An 18,725-nucleotide genomic window follows, 5' to 3' on the forward strand; every position below is an offset into this window, starting at 1 on the left:
CACTGCTTAATCTGTAGCATCTAAAGGCATACCTCATATATAATAGGTATAACTAGTTAATTTGAATTAATAAATGAGGGAATGACTGTTTATTATAATAGTCTTCTATCTTTTTTAAATATCTAGATTCTAGAACATAGAGACAAATACAAATTTTTTATATCTAGATTCTAGAATACAGAGACACCCAGAGTTTGTGGGTACATGGTTAAATCACTCTGTGCTGACTTCACTGAATCTAGAATAAAATTGATTCATTCATACAGTATTTCCATCTTGACAGAGTCTCTGAAGGACTAGGTCAGGGTAATGAACTATCATTTATTTAACAAGGTAGATTACTTTTCAGCAACAAGTTCATTCAAATTTTTTCCTGTTTAGATAATGCAGCTGACTTTATTAGGGGCAAATGTTATGTATGGAGGGGAAAACAATTTTTTCCTAAATTAAAGGTGAGTGAAGGAGTGTGGAGAAAGAACAAAAATGAGCCAAAAAGAAAATTCAAGAGTAAATACATATAAATTTCAGTCTGTGGACAACTCCCTAATAAAGCTGTCAGTTTGCTTCATTCTTTCCTATTCTTTTTTTCTTAATAGGAAAACATAGAAAGACTGGGAGGGATGTGGCTATTAAAGTAATTGATAAGATGAGATTCCCCACAAAACAAGAAAGTCAACTCCGTAATGAAGTGGCTATTTTACAGGTAAAAAATAAAATAAAATTTTAAAAGTGGTTTATTAAAGAGGCTGGTAAGAATCTGATTTAACTGCTTCTCTTGTTTTTTTAAGAAGGCAAAATTAGATTATGGTAATATAGGCATTATAGGGACTGCCAATATCTTGCTTTATGGTAGTATTAGAACACATTTTTGTGAGCAAAATCTTTTTTAAAAAAGTAAAATTTCATTCTTCATTCATTCCAGGAGCTCAAAATACTTAGGATACTTTGCCACTTGTTGTTAGGAGGTTACTGTTATACCCATTCAGTTTTCACGGGTGACATGCTTGATTGTCATAGCAATTACTGTGCAAATAAAGATTGCTTTAAAATTATGTACCTTTTAACAGCATTTATTTCATTAATTTAAAACTCTATTTACTTTTGTAATGGCTTAGTCGATTGGGGCATATTTTAAAAATATATTGGCAATGATTTCAATTCCATAAATTCCTGTGTTTTTCATCTAGCATTTTTACCCCTTGGAGGGTCATCTAGAAGAATAAAATTTAGCTTGATCCTTGGATCATTTTCTGAATATCATATAAATAATTTATAATACACAAATGTCTTAGTTATATAGCTTTTGCATATTATTAAAGAAATCATGGTCATATAATAGTTCATGCTGGCCAGGTGAGGTGGCGCACACCTGTAATCCCAGCACTTTGGGAAGCCAGGGCTGGTGGATCACCTGAGGTCAGGAGTTCGAGACCAGCCTAACATGGGGAGACCCCCATCTCTACTAAATACAAAAACTTAGGCCGGGCGCAGTGGTGCATACCCATAATCCCAGCTATTCAGGAGGCTGAGGCAGGAGAATCACTTGAACCTGGGAGGCAGAGGTTGCAGTAAGCTGAGATTGTGCCATTGCACTCCAGCCTGGGCAACAACAGCAAAACTGCATCTCAAAAAAAAAAAAAAGCCAGGTGTGGTGGCACATGCCTGTAATCCGAGCTACTTGGGAGGCTGAGACAGGAGAATCACTTGTACCTGGGAGGCGAAGGTTGCAGTGAGCTGAGATCCCGCCACTGCACTCCAGCCTGGGCGACAAGAGGGAAACTCTGTCTCAAAAAAAAAAACAAACATGGTTAATGCTGTCAGAGCCCCATTTGCTTTGGGTGAAATTCAAGAAGACACAACCTCCTTCTGAACTTGTTTCCTTGAAGAAGGTAAGAAACTTAAATGATTCATTTTACATTTATTATGTTACTTGTTGCTAGTAGTAACATTTGCCTCACTTTTCCAGAGGCATGATAATCAAAAAGCTGGTGGTCAAGTAGGTACCTGTGGTCACATCAAGGCTGTCTCCTCCTATAAAGCTACCTTTAAATAGAATATTAATAGCATTCATACTCTGTTGAATATGAAGAGTATGAATATGTTGTCAGGTATTTTTTACGTATCTAATTTTGGAACCCTCATTGTCCAACTAGTATGCAAAACAATAAAAGTTAAGGATATATTCCTACGGAATGATTTCTTCTTGATCACAAACAGCTCTGAATAAGCACTGAAGTTTTTTTCCTCTGTTACCAGCGATGGATCATAATAACTAAATTTAGGAATAACCAGGTAATGCACAGTGTGAAAAACTTCATTATTTGTATCATTTTGGTTATTTTCATCAATATTGCCCAAACTGGGAATAGATAGGAGGATGTCTCTATGCTATTTTCATACTAACTTTAATACAAGATTATCTTTGTTGTAGATTCTCTTCAGATTGTTTATGTAAGATATTTATACTTTTATATTTGGCTTTCCTTGTGTCAGCATTTATACTTAAGTACTTTTTCTCAGCATCACCCAGCAGGAAGGCAGGTTCAGAGTTTGAATCTAAGTCTGTCTGCAAACCACCTGTACTTTCGACTTTACATCATTGGACCGACCCACTGTGTGTGTGTGTGTGGTGTGTGTGTGTGTGTGTAGTATAAAGGTGAACTTTAGCTAACTGTATATGAATATTCATATAGAATATTGATATTCTAGAATATTCTATTAGTACAATCTGAATTCATGTAGGAAATACACTTCTTAAAAGGAAACTTTAAAAAATCATACCTCATTTACTGAAATTAGTTTCAAAAGATTTAGTTATGTGAGCATCACAGCTAATCTTTTTCACATGGGTTGGAAATAACCTACTACATTGTTACATGCACTCACACTACGTTTTGGCTCTCCTCTTCCCCATCCAACTGTATCATCTTTCCTTTTCCATTTTTGCCCCATGTCATTCTTATCTGTAGTTCTTCATCACACAAACCTGAAAGGCTGTCTGAACTCCTGTAGTTCATCCTGGTGCTGATACCTTTACCTGCATCCCTAGAGGCATCCATAGCTTTTCTTTCCCATGCCCACATATTTAGAGAAAAGATGGGGTGAAGATTGAGCATATTATTATTAAGACTACAACTTTGGCCTTTCCAGTGGCAAGGAGGAAAAATCACAGGATCATTGATTTAGAAGTGACCTTACAGTTTATCCAGGAGCATCCAACCTCTTTTGAGCTCTTGGTGACAGGCTTTGTAATTCTGTTTAATAGAAATGAGCACATCCCACTTTTAGATACCTGCGATTATTCTTTATGAAACTGAATCAAAATCACTTGAAAAAGATTCCACTGCAGACAATATACACAACAAATTGAGTCTTCCCCCCCCCCGCCCAAAAATAGCCATGTTGACTTTCTTGCTATTTCTCAAACATGCCAGACATGCTTCTGTCTCAAGAGGTTTGCATTAGCTGTTTCCTCTACCTGGAATGCTTTCTCCCTCAAATATCTGCTTGACATACTCCCTTATCTCCTTCAGGATTTTGCCCAAATACCATTTCCTCAATGAGGCCTCCACATTCTATTCAGCATTAAACCCACCCTCCCACCTTACTCCCTTACCTTAACTCTTTTTCTTTTCTCCATGGCATTTATCACCTTCATACTAGGTAATTTACTATTTTATTTCCCATTGTCTGTCTAACCTTGCTACAGTTTATAAGCTCCATGAGAAGAGGGATCTTTGTTAATTTCTATTTAATAATGAATCCAGAATACCTACATAGTACTGGGTACATGGCAAAGTCTTATTTAATATTTAATGAATAAATGTTTTATGTGGGAAATTACAACACATTGTTAGATTAAAAAGAAAGTTTGGAATGACTCCCTTTAACTTTTTAAAGTAATGTGTACATTATATATGTCTATATACAGTTAATATACAGAAAGAGAGCCATGCCTACATAAACTGTCAGCCTGGCCACATCTAGGGAGGATGTTGCAAAGCAGAAAAAATATTGGGGAAGGGAGGTTCCTTTTGTTTCCTAGATTATATGGTAATGTAAAATGTTTCTTTTGCTATATTGCCTGAAGAGGGTAGTAGAGTAGTGGGAGAAAAGGTGTGGTGTTCTCGTAGGTACCTATGTAATTGGAAAACGTTATCAAAAACCTAGAGGGAAATTTCTGGTTTGAACATTGTGGTGTAAATTCAGCATTTTCCCGTTCTCATCTTGGAAGTAACCCCAAAGCTGTAAGAAAAATGATTAACAGAAGTGAGCATACTTTAACAAAAACAGATGAGAATTCAGAACTATAAAATAATGTGTATTTCCAACGACAGTGAAGTTCTGAAGCAGAGGTGCATGCCTCTTCAGGAAGAGAGAACACAGAACTGTTTTTGCTGATTCTTTCTGAAATCTACAGCCCTGATGTCCTCCAAAGGTCCCTTCTCCAAATAAAAACCCATTTGAGGGTCATGATCTCATAAGATTTAACTCAAGGGAAAACACATTAAATGAAATGAAAGAAGACCACTTTAACAGTGGAAGAGTGAAAATCATACTACACCAAATAACACCATAAACATTTATAAAGAAAAACTAAAAACAAGGAGAAACAAACACATCAGTAGTCCATGAGAAATGGAGTAGACAGAAATAATTAAGAACGTACAAGGTCTAAACAGAGTAAGGTAGATCTAAGCAGATTATACTGAACTCTGTACCCTAAAAACAAAGAATGCCTCATTAATTCAAAAAAGCAGTCGTATAAACAGTATCCTTTGATCTTAATGCATTAAAGCAGAAATAAATTACAAAATCAGAAAATAAGCTTCTTCATGAAAACTTTATTAATTTTTGAATCAAAGAGCGCAATCAAAATTTCAGAATATTTAGAAAACCATGGAAATACCATATATATATATATTAGCACCTTTGTACTGTCTTTCAGAAAAAGCTTTATAACCTCAAATGTTAAGCAGGAATGAAAATAATTAAGAATCCAACTCAAGGAGTTGAAGAATGAACACTAAAATAAACCTAAAGAAAGCAGAAAAGATTAACAGATCAAAAATGAAAATAAATAAATACAGAAAAGAAATAAGCCAAAAGCTGGTTCGCTGTGTGGGGGAAGGGAGGAGGGTATGTAAAAATAAAATGGCCAGCCTAAGCAAAGAAGAAAATACAATATGATCTTAGGGAGATAACCACAAATACGGCGGGGTGAAAGGAATTTTAATGATACTTTGCTCATCTCTATCAGATAAATTTGGAAACTTGGAGAAAATGGGTAATTCTCAGTGAAAGTATAACTCACTAAAACATACTCCAGAGGAAACAAAATTTAAACCAATAGAGGAAGTTGTTAAGGGAGAGAATAATGTTATAGCATACTTCTATTTTTGTGTGTCCACGTGTTTTTAAAGGAGGGCGGGGGGAAAAACATAGAGCCAGACAACTACGGAATAGCAAAACAGTCACATTTCTACCTCTGTTGATAAAAGTTATAATATTCTGAATCTTACACTGCTTACTGCCATTGTCACACCCCACCACTATGGGGTATTTAAGTTTCATTTATCTACTATAAAATGTTGTCATTTTGTATTTTGCTACTTGGAAAAGGATCTCATAAAATTGGTTTATAATGATTAGCAAACCTATTTTGCATTTGTTATTCTTTCACTTTCTAAACATTTTTGAAAACACCTACCATGATGCAGATATTGAGCTAAAATAACTAAAACAATCTGTGCCTCAGGGAGGTCGTTAAACAATGGAGTAAAATATACACATTATTACAATACAGTGGAATAAGTACTGCTGCATATATACTATACAGTGGAAACTACTGCGGTAGTCCAAAAGAGAAAAAATGTGGGCTAAAATTAAGGCTTCAAAAAACATCTTAGACATGGAACTCAGCCTTACATAGACCAAAAACATGTTAGTCCCCCTAGCATAATCAGCTAGCCATATTAAGGAAAAAAGCGAAAGAAAAATGTACAGATGCTCCTCATTTTGCGACGGGGTCATATTTCCATAAACCCATCTTAAGTTTGAAAATAAGTAGATAAAAATACCTACTGAACACAGCTTAGCCCCACATAGCCTACCTTAAGCACAATCACTTACATTAGCCCACAGTTGGGCAAAATCATCTAACACAAAGCCTGTTTTACACTAATGTGTTGAATATCTTACATAATTTGTGAATACTCAAAACGGAATTTTTTTTTGGTATTCAGAATACGGTTTATACAGAATGAATGCATACCACTTTTGTACCACTGTAAAGCTGAAAAATTAAGTTGAACCATTGTAAGTTGGGGACCATCTGGTTATTTTTTTGCTTTTTTTTGGTTTGTTTGTCTTTGAGATGGAGTTTCGCTCTTGTTGCCCAGGCTGGAGTGCAATGGCGCGATCTCGGCTCACTGCAACCTCCACCTCCCAGGTGCAAGCGATTCTCCTGCCTCAGCCTCCTGAGTAGCTGAGATTACAGGCATGCGATACCACACTGGGCTAATTTTGCATTTTTATCAGAGACTAGGTTTCTCCATGTTGGTCAGCCTGGTCTTGAACTCCTGACCTCAGGTGATCTGCCTGCCTTGGCCTCCCAAAGTGTTGGGATTACAGGCGTGAGCCACCGCGTCCGTCCTTTTTTTTTTTTTTTTTGAGACAAAGTCTCACTCCGTCTCCCAGGCTGGAGTGCTATGGCGTGATCTCGGCTAACTGCAGCCTCCACCTCCCAGGTTCAAGTGATTCTCCTGCCTCAGCCTCCCAAGTAGCTGGGATTACAGGTGCCTGCCACCACACCTGGTTAAGTTTTGTATTTTCAGTAGAGATGGGTTTCACCATGTTTGTCAGACTGGTCTCAAACACCTGACCTCAAACGATCCACCTGCCTCGGCTTCCCCAAGTGCTGGAATTACAGGTGTGAGCCACCACACTCAGCCTCTATTTTTATTAATAAGGAATAAAAATTGTTTAAGCACTTGGTTCATTCAGTAGAACATATTTAAGATTAAATTGGAAGACTGAAACCAGGTTATTGAAGATCTCAAAATGTAGACAAAGGAATTTAGATTTATGTCCAGAAATAAAGAGCTATTGAAGGTGTTTGAGCAAGGCTGACTTCCTGAATTTTTGATGAAGGATTTTCTGCAGTAGAACACAAGATAAATTGCTTTTTTATAAGCATAAACAGTATGGCATTCATCTTTATGTATCTCCAACCCTTGTAACCTAGTTATGATCAAGAAACGTGATAATGTGGGTAGAGATGTTGAGCCTAAAAGAGGGAATTATCATTATAATATTATGAGAATCAAGACTTAAATAACTACCTTAGAAATAAAACTCTTAAGCAAATACCGTCACAAATACAGCCCCCAAAGGCCAAAGGTTTCTGTGTAACTGACTAAAAATTTACGGGCAGTTGGTGCCTATTCAGGGAAAGCATGAAATTAGAGCAGTGTCAGATTTTTCAAGTGAGAAGGAAGGAAAAGTAGTAGTAATGGACAAGAGTGATTTATATAATCAAGTCAGGAGAAGATTCTATCCCTTCAGTGTGGCTACTCTCCAGTACACAACTTGGAGAACCAAACCTAAGATCCTTTTCATTGATTGTAATTTTTATTTTGTTTGCTTTGTTTACTTCTCTAGGCTTTTTTCTTTCTGTGCCATTTATTTCAGACAATCATAGCACATCTAGATATTTACTTAGTAAAACTGTTTCTCTGCTTAAGTTGGTCATATAAACATCTTGCAACCTCTCTTCAGAATTTGCACCATCCTGGGATTGTAAATCTGGAATGTATGTTTGAAACCCCAGAACGAGTCTTTGTAGTAATGGAAAAGCTGCATGGAGATATGTTGGAAATGATTCTATCCAGTGAGAAAAGTCGGCTTCCAGAACGAATTACTAAATTCATGGTCACACAGGTATTTTAACTCCTTTTTCTTTTTAACTAGCGATTAAAAACTAATTTTTTTTTTTGGGACAAGAGTCTTACTCTGTCGCCTGGGCTGGAGTACAGTGGTGCAGTCTGTCTCACTGTAACCTCTGCCTCCTGGATTCAAGTGATTCTCGTGCCTCAGCCTCCCAGGTATCTAGGATTGCAGATGCATGCCACCACGCCTGGCTAATTTTTGTATTTTTAGTAGAGATGGGGTTTTACCATGTTGGCCAGGCTGGTCTCGAACTCATGACCTCAAGTGATCCACCTGCCTAGGACTGCCAAAGTGGTAGGATTACAGGCATGAGCCACTGCACCCAGCTAAACACTAAAATAATTAAATAGCAGTGCTTTTACATGTTGGGTGATTGTGGGAATTGTTAACCTTGAGGAGCAGAATAACACCCTTTTAGCTAAGTCTTGATGAACTATGGTGGAGTTTTCAAATTAAATCATTCAGGGAGTCACATTGAGGTTTACTTGTGATTTTCCAGACATTGAAAAGAAAATCTTTTTTCATAACAGATACTTGTTGCTTTGAGGAATCTGCATTTTAAGAATATTGTGCACTGTGATTTAAAGCCAGAAAATGTGCTGCTTGCATCAGCAGAGCCATTTCCTCAGGTGAGATATTCTCCAGAACCTTTTAAATGATTCTGGCAACATTTTCAAAGTACCCACATAATAAAAGGCAGTGTACTAAGTACTGTTGGTTAAAAATGCATACCATCTTACAGAAATAGTTTTTAGCCTGTAACTGCCAGTGAGGATTAATAACTAAATGAATTCAGATGTTATTAGTTACACTGTTTATATTCAAGACTTTTTAGATTTAACCACATCTAAAAGAATAACTGCACACAGATTCTGCAATTCACCTCTCCCCGGGGGCTGGGAATGAAGTGAGCAAGTATCAACCTTGGTTGGTGCTTGGTACTTAGGATGAATTCCTCATAAATAAAACAAATGGGGTGTTACTGGAAATGGGAGATAGATTTTGGTTGAGGCAGGCAGCCAACTCCTTTTCCTATTTGGAGTATTTCAAACATTTTCACCAAAACCTATTTAAGAATAACATTTCTCATCACCACACACACACACAACGGCATCATGCTTCTGTGTCCTGGCTACATGTAGCACTCTCTTTTTTTTCTTAATTCGGTTGAGTTTGTTTTTTTTTTTTCAAGTATTCATCTTGATCCACTAAATTTATTTCATGACCTATGAAATGGATCATAACCCAAATTCTGAAACAACCATCCTGAGAAATAAATGGTGGTGGTGGTACCCTGCAACCGTTTTCCATAATTAGCAAGGATGATTCCTCTCATCAGCTCAGATATCTGTTGCCAAACTACTGTTTATATACATTTGAAACGTACATTTAGACAAATGGCAAGACTAAGGACAACAGATACCTGTTTTCACTTGGTATATATAACTCAATGTCTTTTCAAATAAAAAGATATGTTAAAAATCATTCAGCTTTTAAAGTAGTAATCATATTCTTTTACGTTTATGTGGCTAAAAGTGATTCCCTATCATTGTGAGGTCGAAAGGGTCACCTAATAGTTGGTGCAATGTTTTAAATAAACTGCTTCCATATATTATCTCACTTGATCTTCAAAATAGTATAGACAAAAGATGCACACTCAGAGGTAACATTAAAACTCCCACTTTCTGACCTCCACTTCAGTGATCAACAGTGTTCCAGTGAGAAGCAAAGGGACTCTTTTTATGCTCAAGTGTTAGCCATGGCTCCACTTCTTTAATCAGTTGCCAGACTTCCAAGTCATCTTTACCTTACCAAGATGTGAGCTGAAATCTGGCATTTAACAACAAAATAGTTTGTATTTCTTCAGGCTCAGTACTCGTATTCTTCAAAGACACTGAAATCGAGAAGCAGCCAGATTCAGTAATGACACTGAGCAAATATCAATCATAAAAACGTATCAGAGTCCACACCCCAGAAATAGCAGCATTTGATAACTTCACTTCTTTGTTTTCTAGGCACTGTTCATACCACTGTTTTCTAGAGCTTAAATCTCTTTCCTCTCAATTTATGTTAATGCTTTTGCTGAAGACATTTTTTAAGTCAGAGCATTTCCTCCAGAAAGTACCTGGCATTTGCTTGTTCAGCATGGATGCGGTCATTAATCCCCCAGATCTAAGCCTCTAGAAAAATTTGGGCAGCAAGATAAGTGTTCTGAGTTCTGCCAAGCTCATCAACTTCTAGAACTCTCTTTTGAGAAGACATGGTAGTGACTATGGCTACCTTTACATATAACTTTTTTCAAATCTAAACATCTAACTAGAAATAATTTGTTCCATAGTCATAGAAAAATGTTGCTGTTACTCACTGGGGCAGTCTCCACTGGTGTCCACAGGAAAAGTTACCTTTAATACACCTCAGTTTTATTTACTTGCCAATTTATAACATCCTTAGAAAAGAGATTCTAGGATCAAGCAAAACAAGGGATTTTTTAAATACTGTAACTGTTTTTTCCTTTTTTTGAGACAGAGTCTCGCTCTGTTACCCATGCTGGAGTCCAGTGGCATAATCTCGGCTCACTGCAAGCTCTGTCTCCTGGGTTCATGCCATTCTGCTGCCTCTGCCTCCCGAGTAGCTGGGACTACAGGTGCCTGCCACCATGCCCGGCTAATTTTTTTATATTTTTAGTAGAGGCGGGATTTCACCGCGTTAGCCAGGATGGTCTCGATCTCCTGACCTCGTGATCCCCCCGCCTCGACCTCCCAAAGTGCTGGGATTACTGGCGTGAGCCACCACACCTGGCTAATACTGTAACTTATTTTTCATTCAACAAACATTGAGTACCTTTATGTGTCAAGGCACTGTAAAGCCACTAAGGATTCAGAAATGAAACAATTCCTGCTCACAGATGATGGGAGAGTGATCTCACAAAACAAATGATAGAAAGCAGCACACTCCCATTTCATAAGAAATAGGAACACACATAACACCAGTCTGGTATTTGGTATTCTGGAAGCTAGAACTTTTGAAATATGCACTGGGAAAGCTCTTCATACTATGCCAGTCAGGATCACAGGGCTATAAATGTGTCTGCCTTTTCAGAAAAGGATATTTTACAATTTCCCTATCTGTGATTGTTTAATATTCATAATCAGAGCTGGCAAGTATGTTGAAATGATACAGTGTCATTTAGGGACAGGTAATTACATATATAACACTATAATACAAAATTATCCTTCATTTTCCAGGTGAAGCTCTGTGACTTTGGATTTGCACGCATCATTGGTGAAAAGTCATTCAGGAGATCTGTGGTAGGAACTCCAGCATACTTAGCCCCTGAAGTTCTCCGGAGCAAAGGTTACAACCGTTCCCTAGATATGTGGTCAGTGGGAGTTATCATCTATGTGAGCCTCAGTGGCACATTTCCTTTTAATGAGGATGAAGATATAAATGACCAAATCCAAAATGCTGCATTTATGTACCCACCAAATCCATGGAGAGAAATTTCTGGTGAAGGTAAAAAAAATATTAAGTTTTGGCTATGTGTTTTAAGTTTAAAAATCTTTCTGATCCCAAATCAGTCTGTCTCTTGCAACTTATCTTTTTAATAAATCTCCCATTCATCTTCCAAATTCAACTAGTTGCTAGTTTTTTGAGCACTCTTCTTTTTACACTTTTATCTGTGTCTTCTGTATAGTTCCCAGGCATAGCACTGACATAGGCCCCAGTGGCCTAATTCTCAAACTAAAATAGCTTTTTAACTGTCTTACCTTTTAAACTTTTCTGGTCCTTCCCAGTCACTACTGCCAAATCCATCTTCAGGAAACATTACTTTCCCAAACACTTCTTTTTAACCACCTTACAGGCATAGTTATCTGTGATATGGTCCATGCTTACCTTCTAGCCTCATCTCCCACTACTCTCTACACAAACCTAGTTGTTTACTCTTCTGAACTGTTTTCTGCAATTCGCTTAGGACTTTTTTTTCCCTTGTCTACAACCCTTCCTATTAAAATTTGAGGACTCCTTAATTTGTGGCTCATCTGTAAAGTTACCTGACTTCTCCTCCTCTAAACTGTAAAATTTACTTAGCCTAAAAAAATTTGGGCTTTTTTATTATTTTTTTTTTATTTTTATTGAGACAGAGTCTCCCTCTGTCACCCAGGCTGAAGTGTGCACAAACACAGCTCACTGCAGCCTCGACTTACTGGGCTCAAGTGATCCTCCCACCTCAGCCTCCTGACTAGGTGGGATGATGGGTATGCACCATGGGCCACCACGCCTGGCTCATTTTTAAATTTTTGGTAGAGATGGGGTCCCACTGTGTTGCCCAGGCAAACTCTTGAACTCAATTGATCTTCGCAACTTGACCTTCCAGACTGCTGGAATTACAGGCATGAGCCACTGCACCCAGCCCCATTTTTTTCTTAAGTATTCATTCTTTTCATAATCGACTTTTCTAATCTTCAGAATAAGACTGTGAGCTCCTTGAATGAATACCTAGCTCCGGTACCTTATACCTAGAATGAACTTTATATTCACCAGACACACTGCAGTTTGTTTTCCTCTCTCCTATGGACCTCTGCTGGGAAGCTGCATACATCTTTTTCCTGCCTAGTGAGGGCTTTTGAATTTGCAACTCCTGATTCTGTACCCATCAAGAATAACTTGGCTGGCCCTCTTTAGTCTACTGATACTGACAAGGACAAGTACACTACTTAAAACATTATCTAACTGCCCCATAGAAGTTAATAGAACCAATGCTGGGGAATACCCCCGTCTGGATTTAGCCAACCCATGTAATGGGTAGATCTTTTTTGTTTTTCCAAAAGTACTAGGCCTAATCATAGGATTAACTAATATTCCATTAAACTGGGAAAAGTTTAAGGAACAACATGTGAAGACAGTAACAGGTTTGCTTGGTAATAAAGCTAATTGAAGAAGCTCATAAGAAGAGTTTTTTGATGTTAACCAATGTTATCTCAGAACTCCTTAGGCAGTGTGTTCCGTAGAACTCTTCTATCAGAATCACTTGATGAGTTTATTAGAAGAGAAACCCCATAGATTGAGATTCTTTAGTTGGAATGATGACTCAGGAATGTGCATTTTAAATAACTCCAAATGATTCTGGTGCACATGGTGGGCCACATTTTTTTTTTTTTTTTTTTTTTTTTTTTTTTTTTTTTGAGACGGAGTCTCGCTCTATCGCCCGGGCTGGAGTGCAGTGGCCGGATCTCAGCTCACTGCAAGCTCCGCCTCCCGGGTTTACGCCATTCTCCTGCCTCAGCCTCCCGAGTAGCTGGGACTACAGGCGCCCGCCACCTCACCCGGCTAGTTTTTTGTATTTTTTTAGTAGAGACGGGGTTTCACCGTGTTCGCCAGGATGGTCTCGATCTCCTGACCTCGTGATCCGCCCGTCTCGGCCTCCCAAAGTGCTGGGATTACAGGCTTGAGCCACCGCGCCCGGCCGGTGGGCCACATTTTAAGGAACGATGCATAAAGGTCTGACGTATTTGGAACACAGAGAAATTCATAAAGTACTTAGGGAAAATCTTTGCTAGTTTGGTAGTATAGAGACAAGAAATAGAACTAGAATGGTACAAGTCTTTCCATTTGGTTCGTGTCTGGGTCTAGCCTTTTGTTATCAATATTTCAAATGTACCATTATATAGGGCTGTAGTTAGTATATAGTTATTGGTTGCCTTGGTTTTGCAGTTGATCCATTCTCCAAATAAGTGAATAAAATATATATGCCAAGAACTCACCATGTACACTAAAACACCCTGAAACCTATTTGTTAAAAGTGTGAACCTTTGGTGGTTAAGTTACTACCTCAGTGACCATACATAGAGGCAAAGCAGTGCTTTTCCAGACCAAGTCAGGGACTAGAGAGCAGCATTGGAGTGGGGTGGGGAGGATCAGAGAGTCTGTTTCATTCATCTTCAAATAATAATCGTTACTACTTAAGCACTTAGGGGCTAAGCACTGTTCTAAGCTCTTAACATATGTCAGCAACTTCATGAGGAAACTGAGGCACAGCACAATTTAGTAACTGACCCAGTATTACACAGCTAGTAGGTGGCAGAACCAGACTTCAGCCCAGGCAGTCAGGTTCCAGAGTGTATACTGTACTCTCTACTGCCTTATAAAGGCAATGAAAATTTGACAGATACACTTAAATCAGTAAATATGTATGACTCATTTTACATGTTAGCTAAAAGTCCATGTCCTTGAGAAGCAAAAATTCCTCAACCCTGTATTTCTGTGGGTTGAACTGCCTTCTAGGCAGTCACAAGTTTGGCTTGCTCTATGCATCCAAATTCATGTATCTTGTTTTGTCTTTTCCCTTAGCAATTGATCTGATAAACAATCTGCTTCAAGTGAAGATGAGAAAACGTTACAGTGTTGACAAATCTCTTAGTCATCCCTGGTTACAGGTAAAAAAAATGTAATCTCTCTTTGGCAATCTTCATTTGAGTAGTTCACTCTGATGTGTCCCACCTAGTGAAACCACTCTAAGATCAGCAGAATAATATAAGTGCTTTTAAGTGATTAATTTGTACTATGGCTGAATCTATGGAAACCGTACAGCATTCAAATCGGTAATGACAGGCAATTAAACTCCCATGAACTGAAAGCAATGACTTAGCCTTTCATAGACCTATGTGTTCATTTCACCTTTTTGTAAGATTAGCATGACATATTAATTTATCGAATTTATTTTAAATGTCCACTGAAGGGTTTATTTTTTTTGCATTGAAGAGATTTTTTTTAAATGCCATTTAAAATATTTGGCTTAATTCTCCCAAAGTTACTTTATAGATTTATCAAAAGATACCCTCCAAACTTCAGAGTAAGGAGGGAAGCTTTAGAACTATTTTAAAGGGAGTGAGAGGTAGAATTAGCTTTAAAACAAATGTAATCTAGTCTACCAGTTACTAAATTATCCTAATAAGCATCCAAGCACTTTCCCCTACTTTGAGGAGTAAGGTTTAGGCCTCGTGTTGTATAGAACAAAATGTTTTAGTGATTATTATTAGCCACCTAAGAAGCCTGAAGCAATTTTTTTTAAACTTCAGAAATTAGTTACTTTCATTCATTGGAGACTGTGTTTGAAAAATTTCTTTAAATTGCTCATTTAAAATATCACAAGTAGAACTTAGTATATAGTAGAAACTTATGAGTAGGGCCTGTCAATTATTTGACTAGGGCACTAAACCAAACCAAACCAAACCAAAACAAAAAAACCAGGTTGACAGTATTTTGTTTCTTTTATGTTTCATCATTACAATTTCATTTTCTCCTAGGACTATCAGACCTGGCTTGACCTTAGAGAATTTGAAACTCGCATTGGAGAACGTTACATTACACATGAAAGTGATGACGCTCGCTGGGAAATACATGCATACACACATAACCTTGTATACCCAAAGCACTTCATTATGGCTCCTAATCCAGATGATATGGAAGAAGATCCTTAATCATTGAGCTAACCTAAATAAGGAAGGATTTCATTTTGTGGACTGATATTTTGCTATGTAACTTGTTCTTTGTAGGTTGTCATCTGCAGGGATGCAAAGATAGGAGGAAATATAAGGAATCAGTGACACCAGTACTGTAGTTCATGATGAGTAGGTACAGGCAGGAAACTGAATAAGAAGAAGTCATAATTGAATCAAGGTGAAGCTTTTTATAAACTTTTTTAGCCTAAGCAATAACTGGTTTTGTATTTTTTCTTAATCCTTCACTTTAATACAATAGGACCACTTAATTTGTCTTTCCTTTCCTGTTTTATATATATATATGTGTATATGTTTTAAGCAAAAACAAGTCAAGCTAGCATCCAGTTACTATATAGCTTGGCTAAATTTATATAAGACTTACAAAATTGGTTACTCAACAAGCTTGTATTTAAGAGAGAACTGTGAGGCTACCATTATGTGATGTTACTATAAGGACTTTTAACATTGGTTTAACCAACCATAGAGGCATTGAAGGGTTTTTCTTAGATGCCTAGAAAAAGAGCACTGGGCTGTTTCACCTTTCTTTTTTAGGTCAATCAAGACTCCAAAGTAGTGATTCCTAACCTTTTTGGAGTTGCTCTGCTACTCTGAATATGTTCTGTACAACATAAGGATTGTCACCTTCTGTATGTTGCAACAGCTTCTAAGATAATGAGGGACTAATGATGTTACAAAAGGAAGAGTACTGCTGGTCTAAGTGCTGAGTTGTACGTCTTTTCATAGCTCCACTCTGCTGCTAAATATGTATTCTGACACCATCCGGATGCAAGTACTGGATTCCAGCATGCAGCAGGTGCAGATCTCAGCTTTACACAATTTATCTTTACCTAGGGTTCAGCCAGTAATTTCTGCTTTTTAGCAGGGTCAATTAATACTACAGTTACTGTATAGCAAACGGTATCCTTTTTTCTCCTTCCCCTAGCCTATTGGGCTTTGCAGATATCTGGAGTGTTTTAAAATAAATTATTTTAAGCAGTTTGGGGGGATGGATTGGAGTGGAGCATGAAACAGTTTATAAGGCTGGGTCTATATTATCAACGCAGCAAATTAAAGAATGAAGACTTCTTTTTACATTTCAGCTCCAGCAGCCAGGTATTTAAAAAACTATTTTTAAATGTCTTTCCCAAAGAGAGTTTAAGATGTGGGACCATCTGCTTCTGAGAAACAGTGGCTTTTTATTTCTTCATTTCTCAAGAATCATTGTAAACCTTTTTATTATTATTATTTTCCTTCTCCACTCTAACAAGAGTAAGAGCAAAACTCTTTCTCAAGTCTTGGATCCACTACTTGTTAGTTATGTTGGCCTGGAGAGATGGCAGCTCTGTCTGCAGTTCCTCAGTCTGTAAAATGAATATTATCATTCTTGCCTCTACCTTTGTCACAGTGTTGTCGTGAAGATCAGATACATATGAATGTAGTCAAATAAACTGAAAACTAGGAAAGTGTTAACTATCATTGCCCACCGAATTTGAGGTAGCAAAAAAAAAGTGTTCTTGTATATGAACAGACTGAGAAGCAGCCTTTCGAGATCCCTGAAGCTAGTTTCCTATCTAGACTAAAAATACCCTTGAAAGAATAGTAGCAAACAGTATGCAGTGCTCCTGTGTTCTAAGTTATTTTGTTTGTTTTAGTTTACCCTCACAATAGCCATAATGTTTAAGTCATTATGAGCTCCATCTTAAAGAAAACTGAGGCAAGGGGAGATTAACCTACTGCCAAATTTCAAACAGTTAGTATATGTATTTGAGACCAGTAGTATGGCTCTAATCTTACCCTTAGCCCTCCCAACCATTATGCTATACTCTCTACCCATAAATACCTCCAGGACACATTTCCCTCTTGGTCATTTGTCCTTCTATAGAAGCTTCAAAGATTAAACCAAATTAATTTTCAAAAAAAAAATTTTTAGAAATGTTATTTTCCCTGTGATAAGAGGATGACTTCCCAGTTTCACCAAAGTCTGTTTATATCAACACACACAAAATGGAATAATTCTGAGTCACTAGGCAGTCATTCTACTGTGGTTTTACTATGTAAGGTGAAAATTAACTGGAATGATGTTTGTTTGCTATACTTACATAATCAAACTTTACAAGCCATGAAATTAATTGCACTCTTCGTATTTGTTGTTAAATGCCTAAGAAATTTTCTAAAAATTTTGTAAAGGCACCATCAGAGAATCTGGAGTTGAATAATTACTCCGGATACTGTATAACCTGCATAACGTTTTGTCCTTAAGTCATGTTTGTATAAGAAGTAATTGCTAGAAACATTTGATAATGTACAAAGTAGTCTATAGTGACTGTTCAGTACATTTTTATATTTTTTTGGTTACATCCAACTTTTTGTAAATATACTGGAAGCTTGATAATAAAATGTATTTCCTATCACCATACTTTTCCATGTGAAAACCTGAGCCTATTTCTAGTAGAAGTATCCAAAGAAAAGTTTTATCTTGTGTTATTTTACTAGACCTTGGTAAAAGAACTATTTTGGAAACAGTATTTGTAAATGGAACTAATGCTATATTTAAAAACACTGATTTTTTTTTAACCTGCCAAAAATAAAAAAAAAGCTCATTTTATAATTTTATACTAAATTTGAGGTGATTATCTGAAGGTCTTCATTTCTTGTAAAGTTTGGAGTAATTGTAACTATAACTTTTTCAGGAACTACCACCAAAATATCCAACTGTTATACTACCAGAAGGCTTTAAAAAGTTAAAAACCTAATATCAAACTTTCTAGGTGTTAAGATATAAGGCATTGCCTGACTCTAGCCCCTTAATTATAAAAACTTTAACATCTCTGAGAGGAGCGAACTATGGACGTTTTCATCTTTCAAAAATTCTCCCAACCAAGTCTTTGAAAAAAGAAAACAAATACAGGAATATAGAATAAGAACAACTAGGAGTGACCCAAGGCTGGGCAGCATCTGAAAAGCAAGTCCTCCGTCTTCCTTTACTTTAGTGCAGGGGTGTCTAATCTAGCCACATTGGAAGAACTGTCTTGCACCAAACATAAAATACACCAACACTAATGATAGTTAATGAGCTTGAAAAAAAAAATTGCCAAACAAAATCTCATAACGTTTTAAGAAAGCTTACAGATTTGTGTTGGGCCACATTCAAAGCCTCCATGACACAGCCATGTACTGTGGATAGAATGCTACTCCTGTTAAGCAGAAGCAGCAATAAAAAGCAACAGTTCATCACTCCGCCAATGAACTTCTGATACAGTTAAGCCGTAAATTCAA

General features: G+C 37.1%; 1 protein-coding gene across 4 annotated transcripts in view; it reads left to right on the forward strand.

Moving 5' to 3' along the window:
* Window positions 1-18,069, forward strand: part of PRKD3 (protein kinase D3) — a 78,814-nt gene extending 60,745 nt beyond the window's left edge. For 2 of the 4 annotated variants that reach the window (XM_033176013.1, XM_033176010.1), the window contains 6 exons: window positions 597-703; window positions 7,780-7,941; window positions 8,481-8,579; window positions 11,196-11,463; window positions 14,299-14,384; window positions 15,255-18,069. In XM_033176013.1, the coding sequence (XP_033031904.1) occupies window positions 597-703; window positions 7,780-7,941; window positions 8,481-8,579; window positions 11,196-11,463; window positions 14,299-14,384; window positions 15,255-15,428 (896 nt within the window). In that variant the 3' untranslated portion in view covers window positions 15,429-18,069. The remainder of the gene's footprint in view (window positions 1-596; window positions 704-7,779; window positions 7,942-8,480; window positions 8,580-11,195; window positions 11,464-14,298; window positions 14,385-15,254) is intronic. The other 2 variants (XM_033176012.1, XM_033176011.1) reach the window with 1 other exon arrangement.
* Window positions 18,070-18,725: the final 656 nt, after the last annotated feature.

The sequence above is a fragment of the Trachypithecus francoisi genome, unplaced genomic scaffold (genome assembly GCF_009764315.1).
Source record: "Trachypithecus francoisi isolate TF-2019V2 unplaced genomic scaffold, Tfra_2.0 Lachesis_group17, whole genome shotgun sequence".
Lineage (NCBI taxonomy): Eukaryota > Metazoa > Chordata > Mammalia > Primates > Cercopithecidae > Trachypithecus > Trachypithecus francoisi.